The sequence below is a fragment of the Myxine glutinosa genome, chromosome 12, assembly GCF_964187855.1.
Source record: "Myxine glutinosa chromosome 12, kmMyxGlut1.1, whole genome shotgun sequence".
Lineage (NCBI taxonomy): Eukaryota > Metazoa > Chordata > Myxini > Myxiniformes > Myxinidae > Myxine > Myxine glutinosa.
Window position 1 is genome coordinate 113,088,916 of NC_136272.1, and position 23,642 is coordinate 113,112,557.

A 23,642-nucleotide genomic window follows, 5' to 3' on the forward strand; every position below is an offset into this window, starting at 1 on the left:
CTTGATGCCATAGAAATCAAAGCCTTCAAGATGGTTGGAATCTCCCACGATGAAGCTGAGTCTATGGGCTTATCACTTGGCCATCGCAGACAGGTCTGTCTTCTGCATCCTTTCTGGACTTACACCCTCTGCTCTTTTTGTACTTTATCCCTCCCCCTCCTCCCTCCAGGTGTCTGCAGGGCTCACGCACTCCAACATAAACCCCCTTCTGGTGAACTCCATTAATCCATAATCACTGCTCACCTCCACACTCCACTCATTCTTTCCTCTTGTGGAACCAACTTCCACATTCTCTTCAATCTCATTCTTCTCTCCAGGTCTTCAAGACAGCGTTTCACTACAATGTCAGATTGTCCCCAATCCATATCCATGATGTTTTCTATCCTCGTTACCATCAGGGATAATCTTGTTCACTCCATGCATCCTCTCCTGGCCATCATTCCTCCCCACACCCATTGTTTGTCCAAGTCACACTCTATCTTGGCCTTCAACTCTACTGTTGGTGTTGGTCCATCACCTGGGTAGCTTGCGACCCTGGAGAGTACTTGAAGTTGCAAATTTAAGAGCGTCAAGTTGTTACTATTTGCACACATCTTGGAATAACATAATGTCAGTCTGCATGCACACTATCACAATGTGTTCTATTGGATCCAGCGGAGACATGAGATCACAGATAAGTAGAAATCTTAGAGCATGGTGGTTACAAAGATTATGGTAGGAACAATTTATTTTTATAAAAATCAGGAAAAAGGAGATGCTTCGAGTAACAAAAGATCATGTGAGAAGCGGCTCAAAAACATGTCAGAACCAGCCAAGAAGGAACTGCAGAAATAACGAGAGTTCATAGAACACCTTACCCATGTCATTCTTGAGGGGGGGGGGGGGAGGGAAATGGGCGGGGTCTGCAAGCAGTAAATTTGATTGGTCAAGATTATGTAAAGGAGTAATATTTTGTCCAAGTAGTACCAAACGAAAGTTTTTTGTTTTTTTTTAAGTGCCAAAAAGGTGATTGGTGTTCTAGTATATAATTAAATTGAAATGAAAAAGATTTTAAAGATTATAATTACCCTTTAGAACCCATTGGAATTACCCTTTAGAACCCATTATAATTACCCTTTAGAACCCATTAGAATTACGCATGAGAACCAATTAGAATTACCCTTTATAACCCATTAGAATTACCAATTACCCTTTAGAATTAAACACGGTGGGTTGGAAAGGTTCTTCTTCATTTTAGATGGACAGACAGCCAAATATTTAGAACGGTGCACCACTTAAAAATTATCTTACTCCTCTGTGCATGTGTGATCAGGACAAATTCAGAACCAAAGTAGTGCTAAACTACAGGTTCATTTTCAAAATACAGTAGTCCAAAAGGAATAGGTTTAGCAATGATGTCCAAAGGGAAGTGGTTTAGCAATGATGTCCAAAAGGAATAGGTTTAGCAATGATGTCCAAAGGGAAGAGGTTTAGCAATGATGTCCAAAGAGAAGTGGTTTAGCAATGATGTCCAAATGGAAGTGGTTTAGCAATGATGTCCAAAGGCAAGAGGATTAGCAATGATGTCCAAAGGGAAGAGGTTTAGCAATGATGTCCAAATGGAAGAGGTTTAACAATGATGTCCAAAGGGAATAGGTTTAGCAATGATGTCCAAATGGAAGAGGATTAGCAATGATGTCCAAAGGGAAGTGGTTTAGCAATGATGTCCAAAGGGAAGTGGTTTAGCAATGATGTCCAAATGGAAGAGGTTTAACAATGATGTCCAAAGGGAATAGGTTTAGCAATGATGTCCAAATGGAAGAGGATTAGCAATGATGTCCAAAGGGAAGTGGTTTAGCAATGATGTCCAAATGGAAGTGGTTTAGCAATGATGTCCAAAGGCAAGAGGATTAGCAATGATGTCCAAATGGAAGAGGTTTAACAATGATGTCCAAAGGCAAGAGGATTAGCAATGATGTCCAAATGGAAGAGGTTTAACAATGATGTCCAAAGGCAAGAGGTTTAGCAATGATGTCCAAATGGAAGAGGTTTAACAATGATGTCCAAAGGCAAGAGGATTAGCAATGATGTCCAAATGGAAGAGGTTTAACAATGATGTCCAAAGGCAAGAGGTTTAGCAATGATGTCCAAATGGAAGAGGTTTAACAATGATGTCCAAAGGCAAGAGGATTAGCAATGATGTCCAAATGGAAGTGGTTTAGCAATGATGTCCAAAGGCAAGAGGATTAGCAATGATGTCCAAATGGAAGAGGTTTAACAATGATGTCCAAAGGCAAGAGGTTTAGCAATGATGTCCAAATGGAAGAGGTTTAACAATGATGTCCAAAGGCAAGAGGATTAGCAATGATGTCCAAATGGAAGAGGTTTAACAATGATGTCCAAAGGCAAGAGGATTAGCAATGATGTCCAAATGGAAGTGGTTTAGCAATGATGTCCAAAGGGAATAGGTTTAGCAATGATGTCCAAATGGAAGAGGATTAGCAATGATGTCCAAATGAAAGAGGTTTAGCAATGATATCCAAATGGAAGAGGATTAGCAATGATGTCCAAAGGGAAGTGGTTTAGCAATGATGTCCAAATGGAAGTGGTTTAGCAATGATGTCCAAAGGCAAGAGGATTAGCAATGATGTCCAAATGGAAGAGGTTTAACAATGATGTCCAAAGGCAAGAGGTTTAGCAATGATGTCCAAATGGAAGAGGTTTAACAATGATGTCCAAAGGCAAGAGGTTTAGCAATGATGTCCAAATGGAAGAGGTTTAACAATGATGTCCAAAGGCAAGAGGTTTAGCAATGATGTCCAAAGGGAATAGGTTTAGCAATGATGTCCAAAGGGAATAGGTTTAGCAATGATGTCCAAATGGAAGAGGTTTAACAATGATGTCCAAAGGCAAGAGGATTAGCAATGATGTCCAAATGGAATAGGTTTAGCAATGATGTCCAAAGGGAATAGGTTTAGCAATGATGTCCAAATGGAAGAGGTTTAACAATGATGTCCAAAGGCAAGAGGTTTAGCAATGATGTCCAAATGGAAGTGGTTTAGCAATGATGTCCAAAGGGAATAGGTTTAACAATGATGTCCAAATGGAAGAGGTTTAACAATGATGTCCAAAGGCAAGAGGTTTAGCAATGATGTCCAAATGGAAGTGGTTTAGCAATGATGTCCAAAGGGAATAGGTTTAGCAATGATGTCCAAATGGAAGAGGATTAGCAATGATGTCCAAATGAAAGAGGTTTAGCAATGATGTCCAAATGGAAGTGGTTTAGCAATGATGTCCAAAGGCAAGAGGATTAGCAATGATGTCCAAAGGGAAGAGGTTTAGCAATGATGTCCAAATGGAAGAGGTTTAACAATGATGTCCAAAGGCAAGAGGATTAGCAATGATGTCCAAATGAAAGAGGTTTAGCAATGATGTCCAAATGGAAGTGGTTTAGCAATGATGTCCAAAGGCAAGAGGATTAGCAATGATGTCCAAAGGGAAGAGGTTTAGCAATGATGTCCAAATGGAAGAGGATTAGCAATGATGTCCAAAGGGAAGAACTTTAGCAATGATGTCCAAAGGGAAGAGGTATAACAATGATGTCCAAAGGGAAGTGGTTTAGCAATGATGTCCAAAGGGAAGAACTTTAGCAATGATGTCCAAATGAAAGAGGTTTAGCAATGATGTCCAAAGGGAAGAAAGAAGATGCGAATGTGCACAATTCCGTATGATCCGGTCTCGGGAGGGTTTTGCAGATTTTGTCTGGCGGTAGGGTCAGGTGCTCCATCCTTCAGAAGGGGTGGGGGTTCGCAGGTGCATGTGGTCGGGATGTGGGGTTGGGAGGGGGGTTCACCGGGACGTGCGTTTATCCGGCCTGTTCTTCTGGCCGGGGCGGGGGGGTAAATCAATGTGAAAGGGGGGAAGTTTACGGGTTGATCCTGCGGTGGGGGCTGGGGGTTTGCGGATTGATCCTGCGGTGGGGGCGGGGGGTTTGCGGGTTCATTCTGCGGTGGGGGTGGGGGGGTTTGCGGGTTCATGCTGCGGTGGGGGCGGGGGTTTGCGGGTTCATCCTGCGGTGGTGGTGGGGGGTTTGCGGTTCATCCTGTGGTGGGGGTGGGGGGTTTGCGGGTTCATCCTGCGGTGGGGGTGGATGGTTTGCAGGTTGATGCTGCGGTGGGGGTGGGGGTTTGCAGGTTGATGCTGTGGTGGGGGTGGGGGGTTTGCAGGTTGATGCTGTGGTGGGGGTGGGGGGGGGGGGGTTTGCAGGTTGATCCTGCGGTGGGGGCGGGAGGTTTGCGGGTCCATCCTGCGGTGGGGATGGGGGGTTTGCAGGTTGATCCTGCGGTGGGGGCGGGGGGTTTGCGGGTTCACCCCTTGGCGTCGTGGTTCGTACCAGATAGTTCAGTAACCAAAGAGAAACCTCGAACAGCACTCGGTGGAGATCACACCTCCGCCATGATAGAGTTTACATTTTGTATCCACCGCTTGTTCTTGTTACCTTGATACCTTATTGTTACTTTCCGAACTTATCCACTAAGTTTTGTAATAACTCGTGCACAACTTTTTGACATAGGATCTACTCGCAGACAAATAGACAAAAGCGAAAAAATAAACCTCCGTTCATCTTTGGTGTTAGAGATCGCACAGAAACAAATACCTAGACGAGTTGAAACAAATTCTCGTTTACAACGAACAATAAAAACAATAATTCGTATTTGTTAATTATTAAATTCCCCCTTTACCTGGATCCATCGCTGCGCCTCCGCACACACCTCACGTAAAGTATACGGCTCCGTAAGGAGACTCATGGCTGTAAGGACACGGGGATCAAGGTGTTAACATGAAGAATACTCTCTTCTGATCGTAATTCGTAATTAAAAAAACAACAAAGTCAAACTTCAACGGTCTTCACTCCGAGTTCCGCGCAAACCTTCGTCTACCTTTATCACCTGTTTACACACGGTACAAAACCTGTCCCCGCTAAACATAAACATAAACACCTCGTGCAAACCGCTGTGAACACCTTCTTCGTACCTCTCAGCTTACAAAGCGGCTTCTCCTTCACACGCAGGAAATGCCCACCTGCGGTGACGTCATGAAAATCTGCCACACCCCCTTTGGAAACTCGGGCGGGGCCTCAGGTTTAAAGGGATTCTCAACCGACGTGAAGTTGAATGAAAACAATTCCCACGCGTTCAAACTTTGCTAAACTCGCGGGATAACCTTTCCGTAAATCATGACGTCACCGATTCCTTTCGCTGTTCATGCTGCCGAGTACGTCTGCGTGTGCTCCGGTGCACGTTCCGTTAACTATCCTCCCGAATCAGTAACCTGGTCAAACTTACTGCGTCGTGCAACAAGACTTGTTGAACTTAATCGTGGCTCCAGGTTTCGTGTAAGGCAGAGAAAGCAATTAGAGTTTGATTGAAAAGTACAGTAAGTTCTATTAAAAGTACCGGTACAGTAGCCACGACGTTTAGTTTTAAAGTACACCAGCCAAGTAGTGTAGTTTTGTTTTAATATACAAGCCAAGTCACCGAGATAGTTTCCATGGCAAGAAAATTCAGCCAAACAGCCGTGATCTAATCAGGTTTACATAATGTCATGAGGATTAGATTTCTGCAAAGCAGAATGTTCAACGGTTTTTAAAATAATATATCGCGTCAAGTTTAGGGGACAGACAACAACCGAGTCAAGTTTAGGTGGTCAGAAAATAACCGAGTCAAGTTTAGGGGGACAGACAATAACCGAGTCAAGTTTAGGGGACAATAACCGAGTCAAGTTTAGGGGGACAGACAATAACCGAGTCAAGTTTAGGGGGACAGACAATAACCGAGTCAAGTTTAGGGGGACAGACAACAACCGAGTCAAGTTTAGGGGGACAGACAATAACCGAGTCAAGTTTAGGGGGACAGACAATAACCGAGTCAAGTTTAGGGGGACAGACAATAACCGAGTCAAGTTTAGGGGGACAGACAATAACCGAGTCAAGTTTAGGGGGACAGACAATAACCGAGTCAAGTTTAGGGGGACAGACAACAACCGAGTCAAGTTTAGGGGGACAGACAATAACCGAGTCAAGTTTAGGGGGACAGACAATAACCGAGTCAAGTTTAGGGGGACAAACAACAACCGAGTCAAGTTTAGGGGGACAGACAATAACCGAGTCAAGTTTAGGGGACAACAACCGAGTCAAGTTTAGGGGACAACAACCGAGTCAAGTTTAGGGGACAATAACCGAGTCAAGTTTAGGGGGACAGACAATAACCGAGTCAAGTTTAGGGGGACAGACAACAACCGAGTCAAGTTTAGGGGACAACAACCGAGTCAAGTTTAGGGGACAACAACCGAGTCAAGTTTAGGGGACAATAACCGAGTCAAGTTTAGGGGGACAGACAATAACCGAGTCAAGTTTAGGGGGACAGACAACAACCGAGTCAAGTTTAGGGGGACAGACAATAACCGAGTCAAGTTTAGGGGGACAGACAATAACCGAGTCAAGTTTAGGGGGACAGACAATAACCGAGTCAAGTTTAGGGGGACAGACAACAACCGAGTCAAGTTTAGGGGGACAGACAATAACCGAGTCAAGTTTAGGGGGACAGACAATAACCGAGTCAAGTTTAGGGGGACAGACAACAACCGAGTCAAGTTTAGGGGACAATAACTGAGTCAAGTTTAGAGTGAGACAATAACCGAGTCAAGTTTAGAGGGGGACATTAACAGAATCAAGTTTAGAGAGAGACAATAACCGAGTCAAGTTTAGAGGGGGACATTAACAGAATCAAGTTTAGAGAGAGACAATAACCGAGTCAAGTTTAGGGGACATTAACAGAATCAAGTTTAGAGAGAGACAATAACCAGGTCAACTTTAGGGGGACAGACAACAACCGAGTCAACTTTAGGGGGTTAGACAATAACCGAGCCAAGTTCAGGGGGCAATAAGAGTCAAGTTCAGGGGGCAATAACCGAGGCAAGTTCAGGGGGCAATAACCGATTCAAGTTCAGGGGGAAATAAGAGTCAAGTTCAGGGGGCAATAACCGAGTCAAGTTTAGAGTGAGACAATAACCGAGTCAAGTTTAGAGGGGGACATTAACAGAATCAAGTTTAGAGTGAGACAATAACCGAGTCAAGTTTAGAGGGGGACATTAACAGAATCAAGTTTAGAGAGAGACAATAACCAGGTCAACTTTAGGGGGACAGACAACAACCGAGTCAACTTTAGGGGGTTAGACAATAACCGAGCCAAGTTCAGGGGGCAATAAGAGTCAAGTTCAGGGGGCAATAACCGAGGCAAGTTCAGGGGGCAATAACCGATTCAAGTTCAGGGGGAAATAAGAGTCAAGTTCAGGGGGCAATAACCGAGTCAAGTTTAGAGGGAGACAATAACCGAGTCAAGTTTCGAGGGAGACAATAACCGAGTCAAGTTCAGAGGGAGACAATGACCGAGTCAAGTTCAGAGGGAGACAATCACTGAGCCAAGTTTAGAGGTGAGACAATAACCGAGCCAAGTTTAGAGGGAGACATTAACAGAGTCATGTTTAGAGGAAGACATTAACCGAGTCATGTTTAGAGGAAGACAATGACAGAGTCAAGTTTAGAGGGAGACAATAACAGAGTCAAGTTCAGAGGGAAACAATAACCGAGTCAAGTTTAGAGGGAAACAATAACCAAGTCAAGTTTAGAGGGAGACAATAACTGAGTCAAGTTTAGAGGGAGGCAATGACAGAGTCAAGTTTAGAGGGAAACAATAACCGAGTCAAGTTTAGAGGGAGACAATGACAGAGTCAAGTTTAGAGGGAGACAATAACAGAGTCAAGTTTAGAGGGAGACAATAACCGAGTCAAGTTCAGGGGACAATAACAGAGTCAAGTTTAGATGGAGACAATAACCGAGTCAAGTTTAGAGGGAGACAATAAGAGTCAAGTTTAGAGGGAGACAATGACCGAGTCAAGTTTAGAGGGAGACAATAACAGAGTCAAGTTTAGAGGGAGACAATAACTGAGTCAAGTCTAGAGGGACACAATAAGAGTCAAGTTTAGAGGGAGACAATAACCGAGTCAAGTTTAGAGGGAGACAATAACCGAGTCAAGTTCAGAGGGAGACAATGACCGAGTCAAGTTTAGAGGGAGACAATAAGAGTCAAGTTTAGAGGGAGACAATAAGAGTCAAGTTTAGAGGGAGACAATAACCGAGTCAAGTTCAGAGGGAGACAATGACCGAGTCAGGTTTGGAGGGAGACAATGACCGAGTCAAGTTTAGAGGGACACAATGACCGAGTCAAGTTTAGAGGGAGACAATAAGAGTCAAGTTTAGGGGGAGACAATGACCGAGCAAGTTTAGAGGGAGACAATATAGTCCGGCAGCTTAGCTAAATATAGCATAACAATTGTGCATTTTGTGAAGAAAGCACCAAATTTGGCACACTAATAGACTATCATATAATGAAAAGATCTGGATATTGGGCCATCTCAGATTCAGAGATTTGATTTTTGCAAGATTTGCAGATTTTGCAGATTTGCAAGCTGAGATTGCAACGCCAGGGGACGGCCAACTCCTTCCTGCGAGCTGCCCACGTCACCCGCACAAGAAGAGCTCATCAAATCACTGCAGTGGCACTGCACATCCTGCAACACCGTGCGTATGAACGCCACTGTATGACATATGCTGATGATGCAGAAGACCTGCCTGAGTTCGAAGACTAGTGTCACCAGAGAGGAGAAGACATTCCCAACTTTCAGTACTGGGCAACTGTGCTGGAACTAGAGATGTTGGTACTGGTCTACGTGCGTTCTCTGCGGCAGGCTTCATTCACGATGTACCTTGATGCCCTGACGGAACTGGTCCCATGGTTCCATGCCTTAGACCACACACACTATGCCAGGTGGGTCCCTGTTCACCTGAGGGACATGGTTGCACTCCCAATGAAGCACCCAGATGGAGCCAGATAATTCAGGGCTGGCAACTTCACTGTACAGAAGACGAAGGTGTTCTCTTCGATCCCAATCGACCAGGCGCATGAACAGAATAACGCCTGCATCAAAGGAGATGGTGGAGCAGTTGGCCTCACTGACAACCCAAGTGCCCTGCGGCGTTGGATGATTGCCGGGCCAGAAGTTGCCAAGGCCATAGAAGAGTTCCAAGATGGCCATCAACACTGGGGGAGGCGAGAGGACACACGTCATCACGACCAGACACCAAGTGTGCAGACCTCTTTCGCCAAGGATGTCCGCGCCCTTGTCAGCGTCATAGAAGAGCTTGGCAACCCCTTTGAGGAAGAGAGCATGGATCTGGTTGTCCTTGACACAAAGGAAATTGCAGGTCCTGCTGCAGTTGAGACTGTCAGGAATGTGAATAAGATTGGCCAAGAGCAGTTCCAGGCTTTCACCAGAGAATTCCTGGTGGAAAGGACCAAGCCAATTGATGATGCAATTCGTCGGAACAAGCTGGTGTCATTTTGGAAAATGGCTGCCACAGCCATCAGGGGCTGAATTTGAGATGGCCCACTATCCAAATCTGTTCATAATAGGATAGTCTACTAGTGTGCCAAATTTGGTGCTTTCCTCACAAAATGCACAATTGTTATGCTAAGTTGCCCCACTAATAAGCGAGTCAAGTTTAGAGGGAGACAATAACCGAGTCAAGTTTAGAGGGAGACAATAAGCGAGTCAAGTTTAGAGGGAGACAATAACCGAGTCAAGTTTAGAGGGAGACAATAACCGAGTCAAGTTTAGAGGAAGACACTAACAGAGTCAAGTTTAGCGGGCAATAACCGAGTCAAGTTTAGAGGAAGACAATGACCGAGTCAAGTTTAGAGGAAGACAATGACGGAGTCAAGTTTAGAGGAAGACAATGACCGAGTCAAGTTAAGAGGGAGACAATAACCGAGTCAAGTTTAGAGGTGCAATAACCGAGTCAAGTTTGGAGGAAGACAATGACCGAGTCAAGTTTAGAAGAAGACAAAGACCGAGTCAAATTTAGAGGGAGACAATAACCGAGTCAGGTTTGGAGGGAGACAATGACCGAGTCAAGTTTAGAGGGAGACAATAACTGAGTCAAGTTTAGAGGGAGACAATGACCGAGTCAAGTTTAGAGGGAGACAATGACCGAGTCAAGTTTAGAGGGAGACAATGACCGAGCAAGTTTAGAGGGAGACAATGACCGAGCAAGTTTAGAGGGAGACAATAACAAAGTAAAGTTTAGAGGGAGACAATAACCGAGTCAAGTTTTGAGGGAGACAATGACCGAATCAAGTTTAGAGGGAGACAATGACCGAGTCAAGTTTAGAGGGAGACAATAACCGAGTCAAGTTTAGAGGGAGACAATAACCGAGTCAAGTTTAGAGGTGCAATAACCGAGTCAAGTTCAGAGGGAGACAATAACCGAGTAAAGTTTAGAAGAAGACATTAACCGAGTCAAGTTTCGAGGAAGACAATGACCGAGTCAAGTTTAGAAGAAGACAAAGACTGAGTCAAGTTTAGAGGGAGACATTAACAGAGTCAAGTTCAGAGGGAGACATTAACAGAGTCATATTTAGAGGAAGACAATAACAGAGTCAAGTTTAGAGGAAGACGTTAACAGAGTCAAGTTTAGATGGAGACAATAACAGAGTCATGTTTAGAGGGAGACAATGGCCGAGTCAAGTTTTGAGGGAAACATTAACAGTCATGTTTCAATGGAGACAATAACAGAGTCAAGTTTAGAGGGAGACATTAACAGAGTCAAGTTTAGAGGAAGACATTAACAGAGTCAAGTTTAGAGGGAGACAATAACTGAGTCAAGTTTGGAGGGAGACAATGGCCGAGTCAAGTTTAGAAGGAGACAATGACCGAGTCAAGTTTAGAGGGAGACAATGACCGAGTCAAGTTTAGAGGGAGACAAAGACCGAGTCAAGTTTAGAGGGAGACAATAACCGAGTCAACTTTAGAGGGAGACAATAACCGAGTCAAGTTAAGAGGGAGACAATAACTCAATCAAGTTTAGAGGGAGACAATAACCGAGTCAAGTTTAGAGGGAGACAATAACCGAGTCAAGTTTAGAGGGAGACAATAACCGAGTCAAGTTTAGAGGGAGACAATAACCGAGTCAAGTTTAGAGGGAGACAATAACCGAGTCAAGTTTAGAGGGAGACAATAACCGAGTCAAGTTTAGAGGTAGACAATAACCGAGTCAAGTTTAGAGGGAGACAATAACCGAGTCAAGTTTAGAGGGAGACAATAACCGAGTCAAGTTTAGAGGGAGACAATAACCGAGTCAAGTTCAGGGGACAATAACAGAGTCAAGTTTAGATGGAGACATTAACAGTCAAGTTCAGGGGGCAATAACCCAGTCAAGTCCCGGCGGACAGACAACAACAGAGTAAAGTTCCGAGGGACAGACAATAACAGGGTCAAGTTTAGAGGGACAGACAATAACCGAATCAAGTTTAGGGGGACATACAATCGAGTCAAGTTCCGGAGGACAGCCAACAACCAAGTCAAGTTCCGGGGGACAGACAACAACCGAGTCAAGTTCCGGGGGACAGACAATAACAGAGTCGAGGTTAATTCAAACGGTGACTTAGAGTTTATAATAAGTAGAACAGTGTCGTTTTAAAGTACAGTGACAACATGAGGTGTAGGATATTGTGTTACGGATTAGTCACTTCTGTTGTTGTGGGTTTCATCCACTGTAAACATTTTTGATTCCATGTACTATTATTGTTTTCAAAAGGTTTATTGTTTATGAACTGTTTTCAAAAGGTGAAAAGGTTAGAGTTAAAAGAAACAGGAAACCAGATCGGGAACCGGACGACGACGACGAAGAGGAAGAGGAGGAAAAGAAGGCGGAGCGAGTGGAGTCGGACAAGAAGCATAGTCGCTTCAAGGTCTCGAGCGAACATTGGCGAGCAAGAGTCACGAGTGAACTTTGGGTTTCCCAGGAAAGGGATTCCTGCGATAGAGTTGTTATCGCTGTGACAGATCAACCTGTGTTTCAGGTTTTGCGGTCGATTCCGAAGAGAATCGTTGGACTGCCTGTCGTGGAAATCAATCAGGTCCACAACTTTGTCCCACAGGTTGGTTTAATCACAATTAGATCTCTGACATCATCCTGTATAAAATACAATCATGCAATAGATATCAGGATCTTGGCATCATATAGAAAGGACCGATAATAATAGTCAAAGCAAGCGAGTCGAGCATATAGGTGCGGGTACGTACCATTCAGGACTACGGACTACATGTCATAGTAAATGTCACAGGAGTGGCCCAGCGTCGCGGATGTCCCGGGTCTTATAAACGCCTCTCAGTGGCTTAAGCGAGTATCACTCCTGGGTTCAACTTTGGTATAATTTCACTACACTGCCGTTACGTCTCGAGTATGGCCGTCGGCCATTTTGACTCGCGCGCTTTGTGCGTCGAGCAAGGTTTCTTTGCTTCGCTTCAGCCTTTGCGCGTCGCGCAAGGTTTTTCTTTGCTTCACGTCAGCCGTTTTCACCGCTTTCAGACGTATCTGGTGTGTGTGTGTGCAACGCGGATATACCTGAAGGTAAATCTGAGGTTTGCCGACTGCGAGCTGTGGAACGTCCAGAGCCGAGGGTGTGATTTCCCAGTCGCCTGGAGGGCGCCTTTGGATTTCCCAGTCGCCTGGAGGGCGCCTTTGGATTTCCCAGTCGCCTGGAGGGCGCCTTTGCATAGCTTTGGCAGCCGGACTGTAACTGCCAACCCAACGGGATTCTGGTCTCGATTGGACATTGATCTGTCGATCGCTGGAGCGGATTGACTTTGGCTTGAAGCCAGGGAATCGAGACATTGGGAATCTTCTTCTTTTCGCTCACTTGGAGCACAGTGAGTTATATTGTACGAACCTGATGGTACCATCATAGGAATGATATACTATTTGTTGTACAATTGATTACTATTGTTTTTGTACTGTTATTCTTGTGTGATCTTAATACAATACTTGTTGGTTTGTAACAATTGGTGTGGCTTCACCATTGATCTTTGACATACCGAATAACACATTTTTCTGCCGTGACTCCTCTCGGGGCTCGGAGGTACACCGTGACCAGGGGGTCGGGGAGGAGCACGAAACAATTGCAAGAAAAAATTAATATAATTTCATCGACAACACGTCTTGTCTTGTCTTGTTCACTACGTTGAAAACCAAAGGAGATCAGTTCAGATTGGCATGTCATCTTCATCCATATAATACGTACAAACTGCAAGCTTCCATCACCAGCCCTTAGCACCACAGAGACCTGAGCACGAACTGTTCTTTCAAGACCGTGGTTGATTTGATGATCGAACCAAAGCCACCCACTCCCACCACCAATTAAAATAATCCTGCTCTATAAACACTTACAACAGAACAGGAGGCCAAACAAGATAAACAAATCCAAACCATGTGCTCTAACACTTTTTATTTGTTCATTTCATTCTCGACCATGGCCTTTCAACCAAATACTGACAAAGAAACATTGGAAGATCCTGAGCTCCAATCTCCCAAAGGAGGAGAGCGATAAGTGGACCTAGAGAGATGGAGGTGTTCGATGGAAAGGAAAGTGAGGGGTTGGAGGAAAAAGAAATAATGAAGTGGAAAAGTAGAAAAGGTGAGTTGGAAAAAAGGTGAAGAAAAATAAAGGGGAACACATTGTGAAGGAAAGGGAAGACTTGTAACTCCATCTTTTGTTTGAAGCAAAAAAATAAGTGTAACATTGTAAGCAAAACATGGGGACCAGGGAGGGGGAGGGGCGATCCAACTCCTCAGGACACCGCCGACAGGGCAACCACAGTGAAGCGAAGCTCCTCGGGGTCTCTCTGCATGTACTGTCTGAAAACCGCCGTAGCATCCTGGGCAGGAGACATGGGGGTGGGGGTTACTACACCTCATAAACTTTGATTTAACACAGGTGCAACTAAAACGGCCCAAGGTAGTGAGCGTACCTCTGCCAGGCTGAACAGTTTACGTTTTGTGTCCACTGATATGCCAGATCAGGATTCGGACCTGAAGCAATATCTAATCGGCTTGTTCTCGTCACCAAACCAACTCATCCACATAATTTTGTCGTAACCTGTCTACAAATTTTTGAAATATCCTGTTCACAAACAGACAAGTTTACAAACATACAAACTAACAGACAAGGGTGAAAGCAAACTCCATCCACCTTTGGTGGCGGAGGTAATGAGATGGATGAAACAAAAGTGAAGGCGACAGATTATCCGATTACCACTTTAAAAAGCAGGATGTGAAGACAGATCCAAACTGATTTATCAAACATCCATAAGCCTGGTGTTGCCTTAACGGTTAAGGTGGTTGTCTTCTGATCTTAGGTCCTGAGTTTGAGCCCCTGTCGTGTCGTTGAAATAACACCAGGTGGGTTGACTCAGCCTGTTACCCTTCTGAGGTCGGCAAATTGAGTGCTAGCTTACTGTGAACAGGGGCACTGCATCAGCAGCACAGCCACATCCCAGAAAACGAAACAGGCAGCAGCCACACGCTGCATATGAACCACCACCACCACCACCACCAAACATGCATCAACCCCAAGGGGTCAGTTCACTCAACCGTTTACGACACGTCAAAAGCACACAGGGCTATAGTACCTCGAGCAGAGCATCCTCGCTTGTGTTTCCGTGTGCAATGGGAAATGGCTTTCGTCCATCTACAAGAGAAGAGTGGAAGCACGAGTTAGTTGGCATCACAGTTCTCGAGATTTTAAAGGACTGCTCCTTGCATGTCCTGATGTCCTGAAGCCAATGAGAGTCAAGATTGCTCACTTGGACGAGTAGACCACATGACTTGAATCAGTACACCTTGCACCTATAAAGCGATTGGATACCATTACCGAGGTGCACTGCCATGCACAGTTGGAAAAACTTTCTTACCAACGAGTGTTATTCACATATTAGAGAAGTGAACGATTCCATTCACCATAATGTGCCACCTCTACCTTGGCATGAAGAAATGACGACGTAGTTAAAAGGCCGTAGTACCTACTGTTGGACCCCGCTATTTGCGGTTCCACTATTCGCGGGTTCCGCGTATTCACAGGTGATAAAATGCGACCTGTTTCTCTATTCACAGAAATGTCCCGCGAATTCGCTTTTTTTATTTTCTATTCGCGGCCGTGTTTTGTGAAATCGCAGGTTTTTTTTCCTATTCGCAGCCGTGTTCTGCGAAATCGCAGGTTTTTTTTTTTTCCTATTCGTGGCCGTGTTCTGCGAAATCGCAGGTTTTTTTCCCATTCGCGGCCGTGTTCTGCGAAATCGCAGGTTTTTTTCCTATTCGCGGCGGTGTTCTGCGAAATCGCAGGTTTTTTTCCTATTTGCGGCCGTGTTTTGTGAAATCGCAGGTTTGTTTTCCTATTCACGGCCGTGTTCTGCGAAATTGCAGGTTTTTTTTCCTATTCGCGGCCGTATTCTGCGAAATCGCAGGTTTTTTTCCCATTCGCGGCCGTGTTCTGCGAAATCGCAGGTTTTTTTTCCTATTCGCGGCCGTGTTCTGCGAAATCGCAAGGTTTTTTTTCCTATTCGCGGCCGTGTTCTGCGAAATCACAGGTTTTTTTCCTATTCGCAGCCGTGTTCTGTGAAATCGCAGGTTTGTTTTCCTATTCGCGGCCGTGTTCTGTGAAATCGTAGGTTTTTTTTCCTATTCGCGGCCGTGTTCTGCAAAATCGCAGGTTTTTTTTCCTACTCGCGGCCATGTTCTGCGAAATCGCAGGTTCTTTTTCCTATTCGCGGCCGTGTTCTGCCAAATCGCAGGTTTTTTTCCTATTCGCGGCCGTGTTCTGCCAAATCACAGGTTTTTTCCTATTCGTGGCCGTGCTCCGTGAATTAGTGGGTTTTCAGGGCCATTGAAACAATGCCACGACATACATTCGCCGGATTTTCATCGACCTTCGCAGATTATCGTCGACATTCTCTGGATTTGCCTCACCATTCGCAGATTTCCGTGACTCGGGAACCCATCCTCCCTTTTTCCATTGAAACAATGCCCCGCTATTCGTGGTTTCGCTATTCACAGATTTTCCAGGAACGTATCCCCCGCGAATAGCGGGGTCCGAGGGTATTTGGTTATTACGTTCATAGTGAGGTGTATGAGGGATTAAAGCTGAACAAGTTCGTCGAGAGGTTTACAAGGGAATCAAGGTTACCAAGTTCATACTCTGAGGTATTCGAGGGAGTCAAGTTTGTCGGACGCATAGAGAGGTACACGAGGGGGTCAAACTTACCGAGGTCATTGCGAAGTGTACAAGGGACTATATCTTACCACGTTCGTGGAAAGGTATACAGAGAGTCTATTTGAGCTTGGTAAGGTTGAGAGTCACACAGGAAATTAAGCTTACCAAGTAAGCATAGAGAGTCACACAGGAAATCAAGCTTACCAAGTAAACATAGAGAGTCACACAGGAAATCAAGCTGACCAAGTAAACATGGAGAGTTACACAGGAAATCAAGCTTACCAAGTTCAAATAGAGAGTCACATAGGAAATCGAGCTTACCAAGTAAACATAGAGAGTCACACAGGAAATCAAGCTTACCAAGTTCAAATAGAGAGTCACACAGGAAATCAACCTTACCAAGTAAAAATAGAGTCACACAGGAAATCAAGCTTACCAAGTAAACATAGAGTCACACAGGAAATCAAGCTTACCAAGTTCAAATAGAGAGTTACACAGGAAATCAAGCTTACCAAGTTCAAATAGAGAGTTACACAGGAAATCAAGCTTACCAAGTTCAAATAGAGAGTTACACAGGAAATCAAGCTTACCAAGTGCATATAGAGTTACACAAAGTCAAGCTTAACAGGCTCATATAAAGAGTTATATAGGGTGTCGAGCTTATCGAACTCATATACAGTGCCTTCAGAAAGTATTCACACCCCTTGACCTTTCTCACATTTTGTTGTGTTACAGACTGAATTTAAAATAGATCACATTTAGTTTTTTTTTAACACTAATCGACACATAATACCCCAAAATGCCACATGGAATTTTTAGAACTCTTTACAAGATCATTAAAAATGAAATACAGAAATATCAAATTTACATGAGTATTCAACCCCCTGAGTAAATACTTCGTTGAAGCGCCTTTGGCAGGAATTACAGCTTCGAGTCTTCTGGAGTATGTCTGTATCAGCTTTGCACATCTGGATTTGGGGAGTTTCTCTCATTCTTCCTTGCAGATTTACTCAAGCTCCGTTGAGTTGGATGGGGAGCGTCGGTGAACATCAATCTTCAAGGATTTCCACAGATTCTCAATGGGATTCAGGTCTGGGCTTTGGCTGGGCCACTCAAGAACTTTCACATTCTTGTTCTGAAGCCATTCCATTGTTGCTTTGGCTCTATGCTTGGGGTCATTGTCCCATTGGAACATAAATCTTCACCACTGTCTCAGGTATTTTGCTCTCTGAAGCAGGTTCTCCCCAAGGATTTGCCTGTATTTGGTTCCATTCATTGGTCCCTCTATCCTTCCAAGTCTCCCAGTCCCTGCTGCTGAAAAGCATCCCCATAGCATGATGCTGCCACCACAATGCTTAACAGTGGGGATGGTGTTAGATGGGTATTGAGCTGTGCTCAGTTTCCACCAGACGTAGTGTTTTGCATTCAGGCTAAAGAGTTAAATTGTCATCTCATCTACCCACAGAATATTTTGCCTCATGCTCTCAGTCTTTACCGTGCCTTTTTGCAAACTGTAGGCGTGTTGTCGTGTGCATTTTTCTCAAGAGTGGCTTCCATCTGGTCACTCTCCCATAAATCCTAAATTTGTGAAGTGCTGCAGAGACTGTTGTCCTTCTGGCATGTTCCCCAATCTCAGCCAAGGAATTTTGTAGTTCTGTCAGAGTGCTCATTGGGTTATTAGTCACCTCCCTGATCAAGATCCTTCTTTCCTGGTTGCTCAGTTTGGTCAGACAGCTAGGAAGAGTCTGGGAAGTTTCATACTCTTTCAATTTCCTAATGATGGGGCTCGCTGTGCTCTTGGGAACTTTCAACACTCTAGAAATTGTTTTATACCTCCCAGATCTATACCTCCTCATTATTCTATCTCAGGGCTCTATGGACAATTCATTGGACTTCATGGCAGAGTTTCTGCTCTGACATGCACTGTCAACTGTCAGACCTTATTTAGAAAGGTGTGTTTCTTTCTAAATAAACCACCTTTAGAGGCCATTTTTCCCCGCAAGCGGGGGTTGGCCTTTTTCGGGAACCGTGGTTGTTGTTGTTTTTCGGTCCCCTTTTTTGAAGCAATGTTTTATGGCCGGATGCCCTTCCTGACGCCAACCCTTTTTGCCGCCTTTAACGACAAGCAGGGAATTACCAGTGAACTGGTACTCAATTTGCCGACCTCGGAAGGATGACAGGCTGAGTCAACCCCCCTGGCGTTAATTCAGCGATTGACCGGGATTCGAACCCAGGATCCTAGGATCCTAAGCCGGCACCCTAGCCGCTAGCCCAACACCAGGGATTTATCAATCACCAGGGATTATCACCAGGGATCTTTCTAAATCATGTCCAATAAATTAAATTGGCCACAGGTGGACTCTAATCAAGTTGTAGTGACATCTCAATGCTGATCAAAGGAAAATGGATGCATCTGAGCTCAACTTGGAGTGTCATAGCAAAGGCGTTGAATACTTATTGACTCGAGACATTTCAGCTTTTCAGTTTTAATTATTTTGTAAAAAAAAATCGAAAAAAATTTCACTTTGACATTATGGGGTATTTTGTGTAGATCAGTGACAAAAAATGTCAATTTAATCCATTTTAAATTCAGGCTGTAACAGAACAAAATGTGAAAAAAGTAAAGGGGCGTGAATACTTTCTGAAGGCACTGTAGAGGAGTATACAACAGGGAGTCAAGCTTACCGAGCTCATATTTAGAAGTACCATATACATACCTGTTGAAGGCAGTGGGAAGTTGTCGTGTGAAGAGAATGACAGAGATCTGTAATCTGGTGGTGAAAGAAAGCCGTATTCCAGTGGATTGGGAACCGAGTACCCTCGTCCCTCTATACAAGGGGAAAGGTGACCCTCTGGACTGTGGCTCGTATAGAGCGATAAAGTTATTAGAGCATGGAATGAAGGTGTTGGAAAGGGTGTTGGAGAAGAGGATAAGGAAGAAAGTGAATATCGACGAAATGCAGTTTGGATTTATGCCAGGAAGAGGAACGACAGACGCGCTTTTTATTGTAAGGCAGTTGCAGGAGAAGTACATGGAGAAGAGGAAGAAGTTGTTTCATGGGTTTGTTGATCTGGAGAAAGCATTCGATAGGGTTCCACGTGAAGTAGTGACATGGGCGTTGAGGAAGTTAGGAGTGGAGGAATGGTTGATCAGAGTAGTGATGGCAATGTACGAGAGAGCGCATAGCTGCAAGGACGAAGGACAGAAACAATGGTGAGTTTGAGGTGAAAGTGGGAGTGCATCAGGGGTCGGTATTAAGTCCACTACTATTTGTAGCTGTGATGGAGGTGCTGGCTCGGAACGTAAAGGAGGGTTTACCGTGGGAGTTGTTGTATGCAGATGATCTGGTGTTTATTGGGGAGAGTATGGATGGACTGAAGAAGAAGATGAACAAGTGGAAGGAATGTATGGAGGCAAAAGGTCTGAAAGTGAATATCGGAAAGACAAAGGTGATGGCAAGTGGTAAAACATGTGGTGAGGTGGAAAGAAATGGGAAGTGGCCATGTGCTGTGTGAAGGGTGTTGGTGTGAACTCCATTAAATGTACAATGTGCGCTGAATGGGTTCATCAAAAATGTCGTGGTCTGAGAGGGTCATTAACCAGTGTGGCACCTACATTCAAGTGTAAGGTGTGCACAGAGGGAGCTGCAGATGGAGGAAATGTTGAGTTGGATCTTGGAGAGGGTGTGAAGCTGGAAGGTGTGAAAACATTTTGCTACCTAGGAGCCATGCTGAATGGAGAAGGTGGATCAGACTCGGCAACAGTTGCTGGAGTGAGATGTGCATGGAAGAAGTTTCGGGAACTGAGTGGCGTGCTGATGAGGAGGGGAGTGTCGTTGAAGCTGAAGGGAAAGGTGTATGCTGCATGTGTGAGAAGTGTTATGATTTATGGGAGCGAGACATGGGTAATGAATGTAGAGCAGCAACGAAGGCTGGAAAGGGTGGAAATGCAAATGGTTCGGTGGATGTGCGGAGTATCGTTGAGAGAGAGGAAGACAAATGATGAATTGCGAAAGATGATGGGAATAGAGCCTGCGATTGATGCTGTGAAGAGAAACAGGTTGAGATGGTTTGGTCATGTGTTGAGGAAGGATGAAAGTGTGTGGTTGAGAAGTGTGATGGAAATGAATGTTGAAGGAAGTAGAGGACGGGGAAGACTGAGAAAGACTTGGCTAAAGGTGGTGGAAGAAGAAATGCGGGCAAGGGGGTTAACAAGGGGAGATGTAGAAAATAGGGCAAAATGGAGAAGATTCTCATGTGGTCCGCAAGGCTAACCCACGCGCTAGCAGGGAAAATGGCCTTAAAATGCCTGTTGTTGTCTATACAGGGTGTCAAGCTTACCGAGCTCATATAGTGTGTTACACAGGAAGTCAAGCTTACCGAACTCATATTTAGAGGTACCATATACAGGGTGTCAAGCTTACCGAGTTCATATAGGGAGTCAAGCTTAATGAGCTCATATGGAGTTATAAGATTAAAGCTTACACAGTTTGTAGAAAGGTACGCGAGGTATTAAAGCTTACCTAGTTCATACAGCACGCCATCAACATTCACAAATGCCACAAAATGAAGATCCACTTTCTTATCCAAGCTTGGTGCCTGTATAATATAAACAAATACACAAGTACATCATCTTCAACAATAGCTTGCATGCAAATCATTTTTGAATATGCACAGTTGCTATCCGGTTCATTGCCTGTCTTAAGCAAGAGGCTGTGTACGTCGACAAAAATGGTGAAATGTTTGACTCCACGTTATGGAATAATTTTACATCTTGCATCCAATCATGCCACCATGAGTTATTTTGTTTGCAGCGACGATTCTGCTGTCCAGAACCCTCATGAATCTTGCAAAACGCTGACATCAATCCTTCAACTGTTAATCACATTGGTTCGTTGACAATCTCCACTGTAGTTCTAACATAAGCAGAAGTGACTCAGATCTTGTCAAGTACAATTGAGCAGGCCGATCAATGGCTTTCGTGCTTTATTTGTCCCAAATTAACCACACGGTAAGTTAATGAAGTTAACCCTCCCCCCACCTCAAAGTTTCCAGTTTTTCCTTCCTGAGCGTTTCCTCTGTATTCATGTTGTCCACCCCATGCATCCTCCCCTAGCTCTCACTCTTCCACATATCCACTGTTTGTCCAAGTCTGCCTTTATTTTATCCCTCGACCCTGCTGTTGGTGTTTCCCTCCCCCCCCTCCCCCCCTATTTCGACTGCATCCTGATCCATTCAGTGTTCTAGCTCTTCCACGAGCCTCGACTCTGTATACAAAAACATATTAAAAAAGGAGTTCATCCAGATTACTGCAGTACCAGTACTTGTAGATTATACTCCAACTTGAGCGTGATACAGACGGATAGACTGGAGGAGGATGTATTCCAGCCATGGAAATGGCATTTGGAGAAGCTTGCTCCTTGTGCTTCCCCGTTCGCTCCTTGTGTGACCTCTTGCATTCTCTCCAGTGCATTCTACACTTTAACAAGCAGTTCCACATCATCGATTTAAAATTCCATCCAAAGAGCCGCATTACTGCTGTGAACAGTCACTTTCCATTTCCTCTTTTGTTACATTTTGGTTTGCTTGTTTCTACTCTACTTTGGCAACTGCATTTGTCTCTTTAATAATCAGCGTTTAAAATTACCTCTATACTATTTCACCTTTAATTTTCACATTAGCTGTTTTAAAGGAATGGATAACATTCTGAACAAAAACCATGGATAACATTCTGGATCGAGGAGTATCTGAGGCCAAAAAATCTTCTGAATACTAAGGAAGACGACCTTTCAATTTCACCAAAAGCCTCAATTGTACAGCAAGTAACCTCAAAAGTAAAGTTTTTCACCATGGCAACGGCATCCAAAGGACAACAAATCACCCTCAATGTCAATCGGTGACAACAGTCCACATCTGGGGAACACATGCTAAGTCTCAGAATTCCAAAGTTGTCACGGCGGTCCGATTTCAAATCTCAAAAAGCGTTTCTTCAGCAACACGATAAAAGCAGAAATGAGCTTTGCGAGGTCTGGAACATCAATCACTGTAAGACATCTCCTCACATGCCAGGATCCGAAACAAAAGCACAACACATCAAGGCCGCAGGACTGTACTACAAGTACAGTGTGTGTGTGCCAGGATGGCATTTTGCACAAGGCAAGGCTGAAAAGGTGAGCAGCTTCTCACCTCCGTCTGTCCCTCCTGAGCGCTGGACTCGTGGCTGGCTCGAATGCTCTGCAAACACATTCGGCAATGATGCTGCAACAATCAAAACCATGGCTGAATTTGCCTCATGAAACGATAACAATTACTATTATTATAATGATCGATAAACACAAAAAATTACATTAACAAAAGCATCACTCAGAAATCACACAGAACTGCATAAAATTGAGAACCAGACTGTAAAAGACCAGCGTGAAACAGAACAGAGCGAAAGGTCCTAATTCACCAAATGTCCGTCCGTCTGTTTGTCCGTTCGAAGGTACCGCAAAAACGGCTGAACCGATCGCAACGATATTTTGGGTGGGTAATCCTAGGACCCCCTGAAGTAAAATAGGCTATATTGTTTTTCCAATTTTTACAAGTTTTCCAATTTTCCAGTTTTTCCAAACACGATGGAATAATATTTACCGATATGAACAGTGATATGGCTTTTGTTGAAATTCTATGTACCAGGAGAGAGTAGATCGACTCCTGACGAACTCTTCCTATATAAACGTGCCGCTCCGAAGTAACATGGCAGCGTGTGCAAAGCGACTGAGAAAGACGTGTAGCGGCCGCTTCCGTTTTGCAGAATTCAATCTTTTTTCAATATGGGCGCCATGTACTGTTTAGATTTTGATGATTTGCGTGTGATACGATTCAACGGATGTTTATATGAATCGTTTAAAATAAAAAAAGCCTTCAATTTCTGATATTTTGCCTTTCATTTGGGCTTCCCAATTGAAGCCCTGCCTGTAGGGCGGGTACCGTTGCTAGTTAATACAATAAAGATAATAACAACCAAGAGTTCATAAAACACCTTACCCCACACATTCTTTAAAAAAAAAAAGGACATGGGCAAGGTCTACAAGGAGCAAATTTGATTGGTCGATATGTAAAATAACATAATATTTTGTCCAAGTACTGCACTGTTCAACGGAAGGTTTTTGAAAGTGGCAAAAAGACGATCTGTGTTCAAGTATATAATTCAACTGAAATAAAATAAATATTTTAGAGTTTGTAGAAAAAAAAAAAGATTTTTTCCCTGGAGGTTTACTGCCATTCACACTTTCACTCTTTCATTCCTCTTTTCTCCCGCCTCTGGAACAAACTCCCACACTCCCTTCAATCCCACTACTCCCTCCAGGTCTTTAAAACAGCTGTTCACCACCATCTCTTATCTTTCCCCATCCAAAACCTTGATCTTTTCTACCCCCACTAATTCACCCCAGATCCACCTTGTTTGAAATTCCAACTTCTTTCCTGGAAGTCCTGGCAGTGTACATATGTTTTATA

General features: G+C 44.2%; 2 protein-coding genes across 6 annotated transcripts in view; both read right to left on the reverse strand.

Moving 5' to 3' along the window:
• Nucleotides 1-5,079, reverse strand: part of LMO7 (LIM domain 7) — a 99,101-nt gene extending 94,022 nt beyond the window's left edge. Inside the window, exons 1-2 of the mRNA XM_068132386.2 lie at nt 5,014-5,079; nt 4,722-4,789 (exon numbers count right to left, since the gene is read on the reverse strand). Of these exons, the coding sequence (XP_067988487.2) occupies nt 4,722-4,787 (66 nt within the window). The 5' untranslated portion in view covers nt 4,788-4,789; nt 5,014-5,079. The remainder of the gene's footprint in view (nt 1-4,721; nt 4,790-5,013) is intronic.
• Nucleotides 5,080-13,365: 8,286 nt separating this feature from the next.
• The window catches only part of UCHL3 (ubiquitin C-terminal hydrolase L3), a 131,929-nt gene continuing 121,652 nt past the window's right edge, over nt 13,366-23,642 (reverse strand). For all 5 annotated transcript variants that reach the window (XM_078766234.1, XM_078766232.1, XM_068132389.2 and 2 more), the window contains 4 exons: nt 22,329-22,376; nt 20,666-20,741; nt 14,566-14,624; nt 13,366-13,812 (listed from right to left, as the gene is read on the reverse strand). In XM_078766234.1, coding sequence (XP_078622360.1) covers nt 13,726-13,812; nt 14,566-14,624; nt 20,666-20,741; nt 22,329-22,376 — 270 coding nt within the window. In that variant the 3' untranslated portion in view covers nt 13,366-13,725. The remainder of the gene's footprint in view (nt 13,813-14,565; nt 14,625-20,665; nt 20,742-22,328; nt 22,377-23,642) is intronic.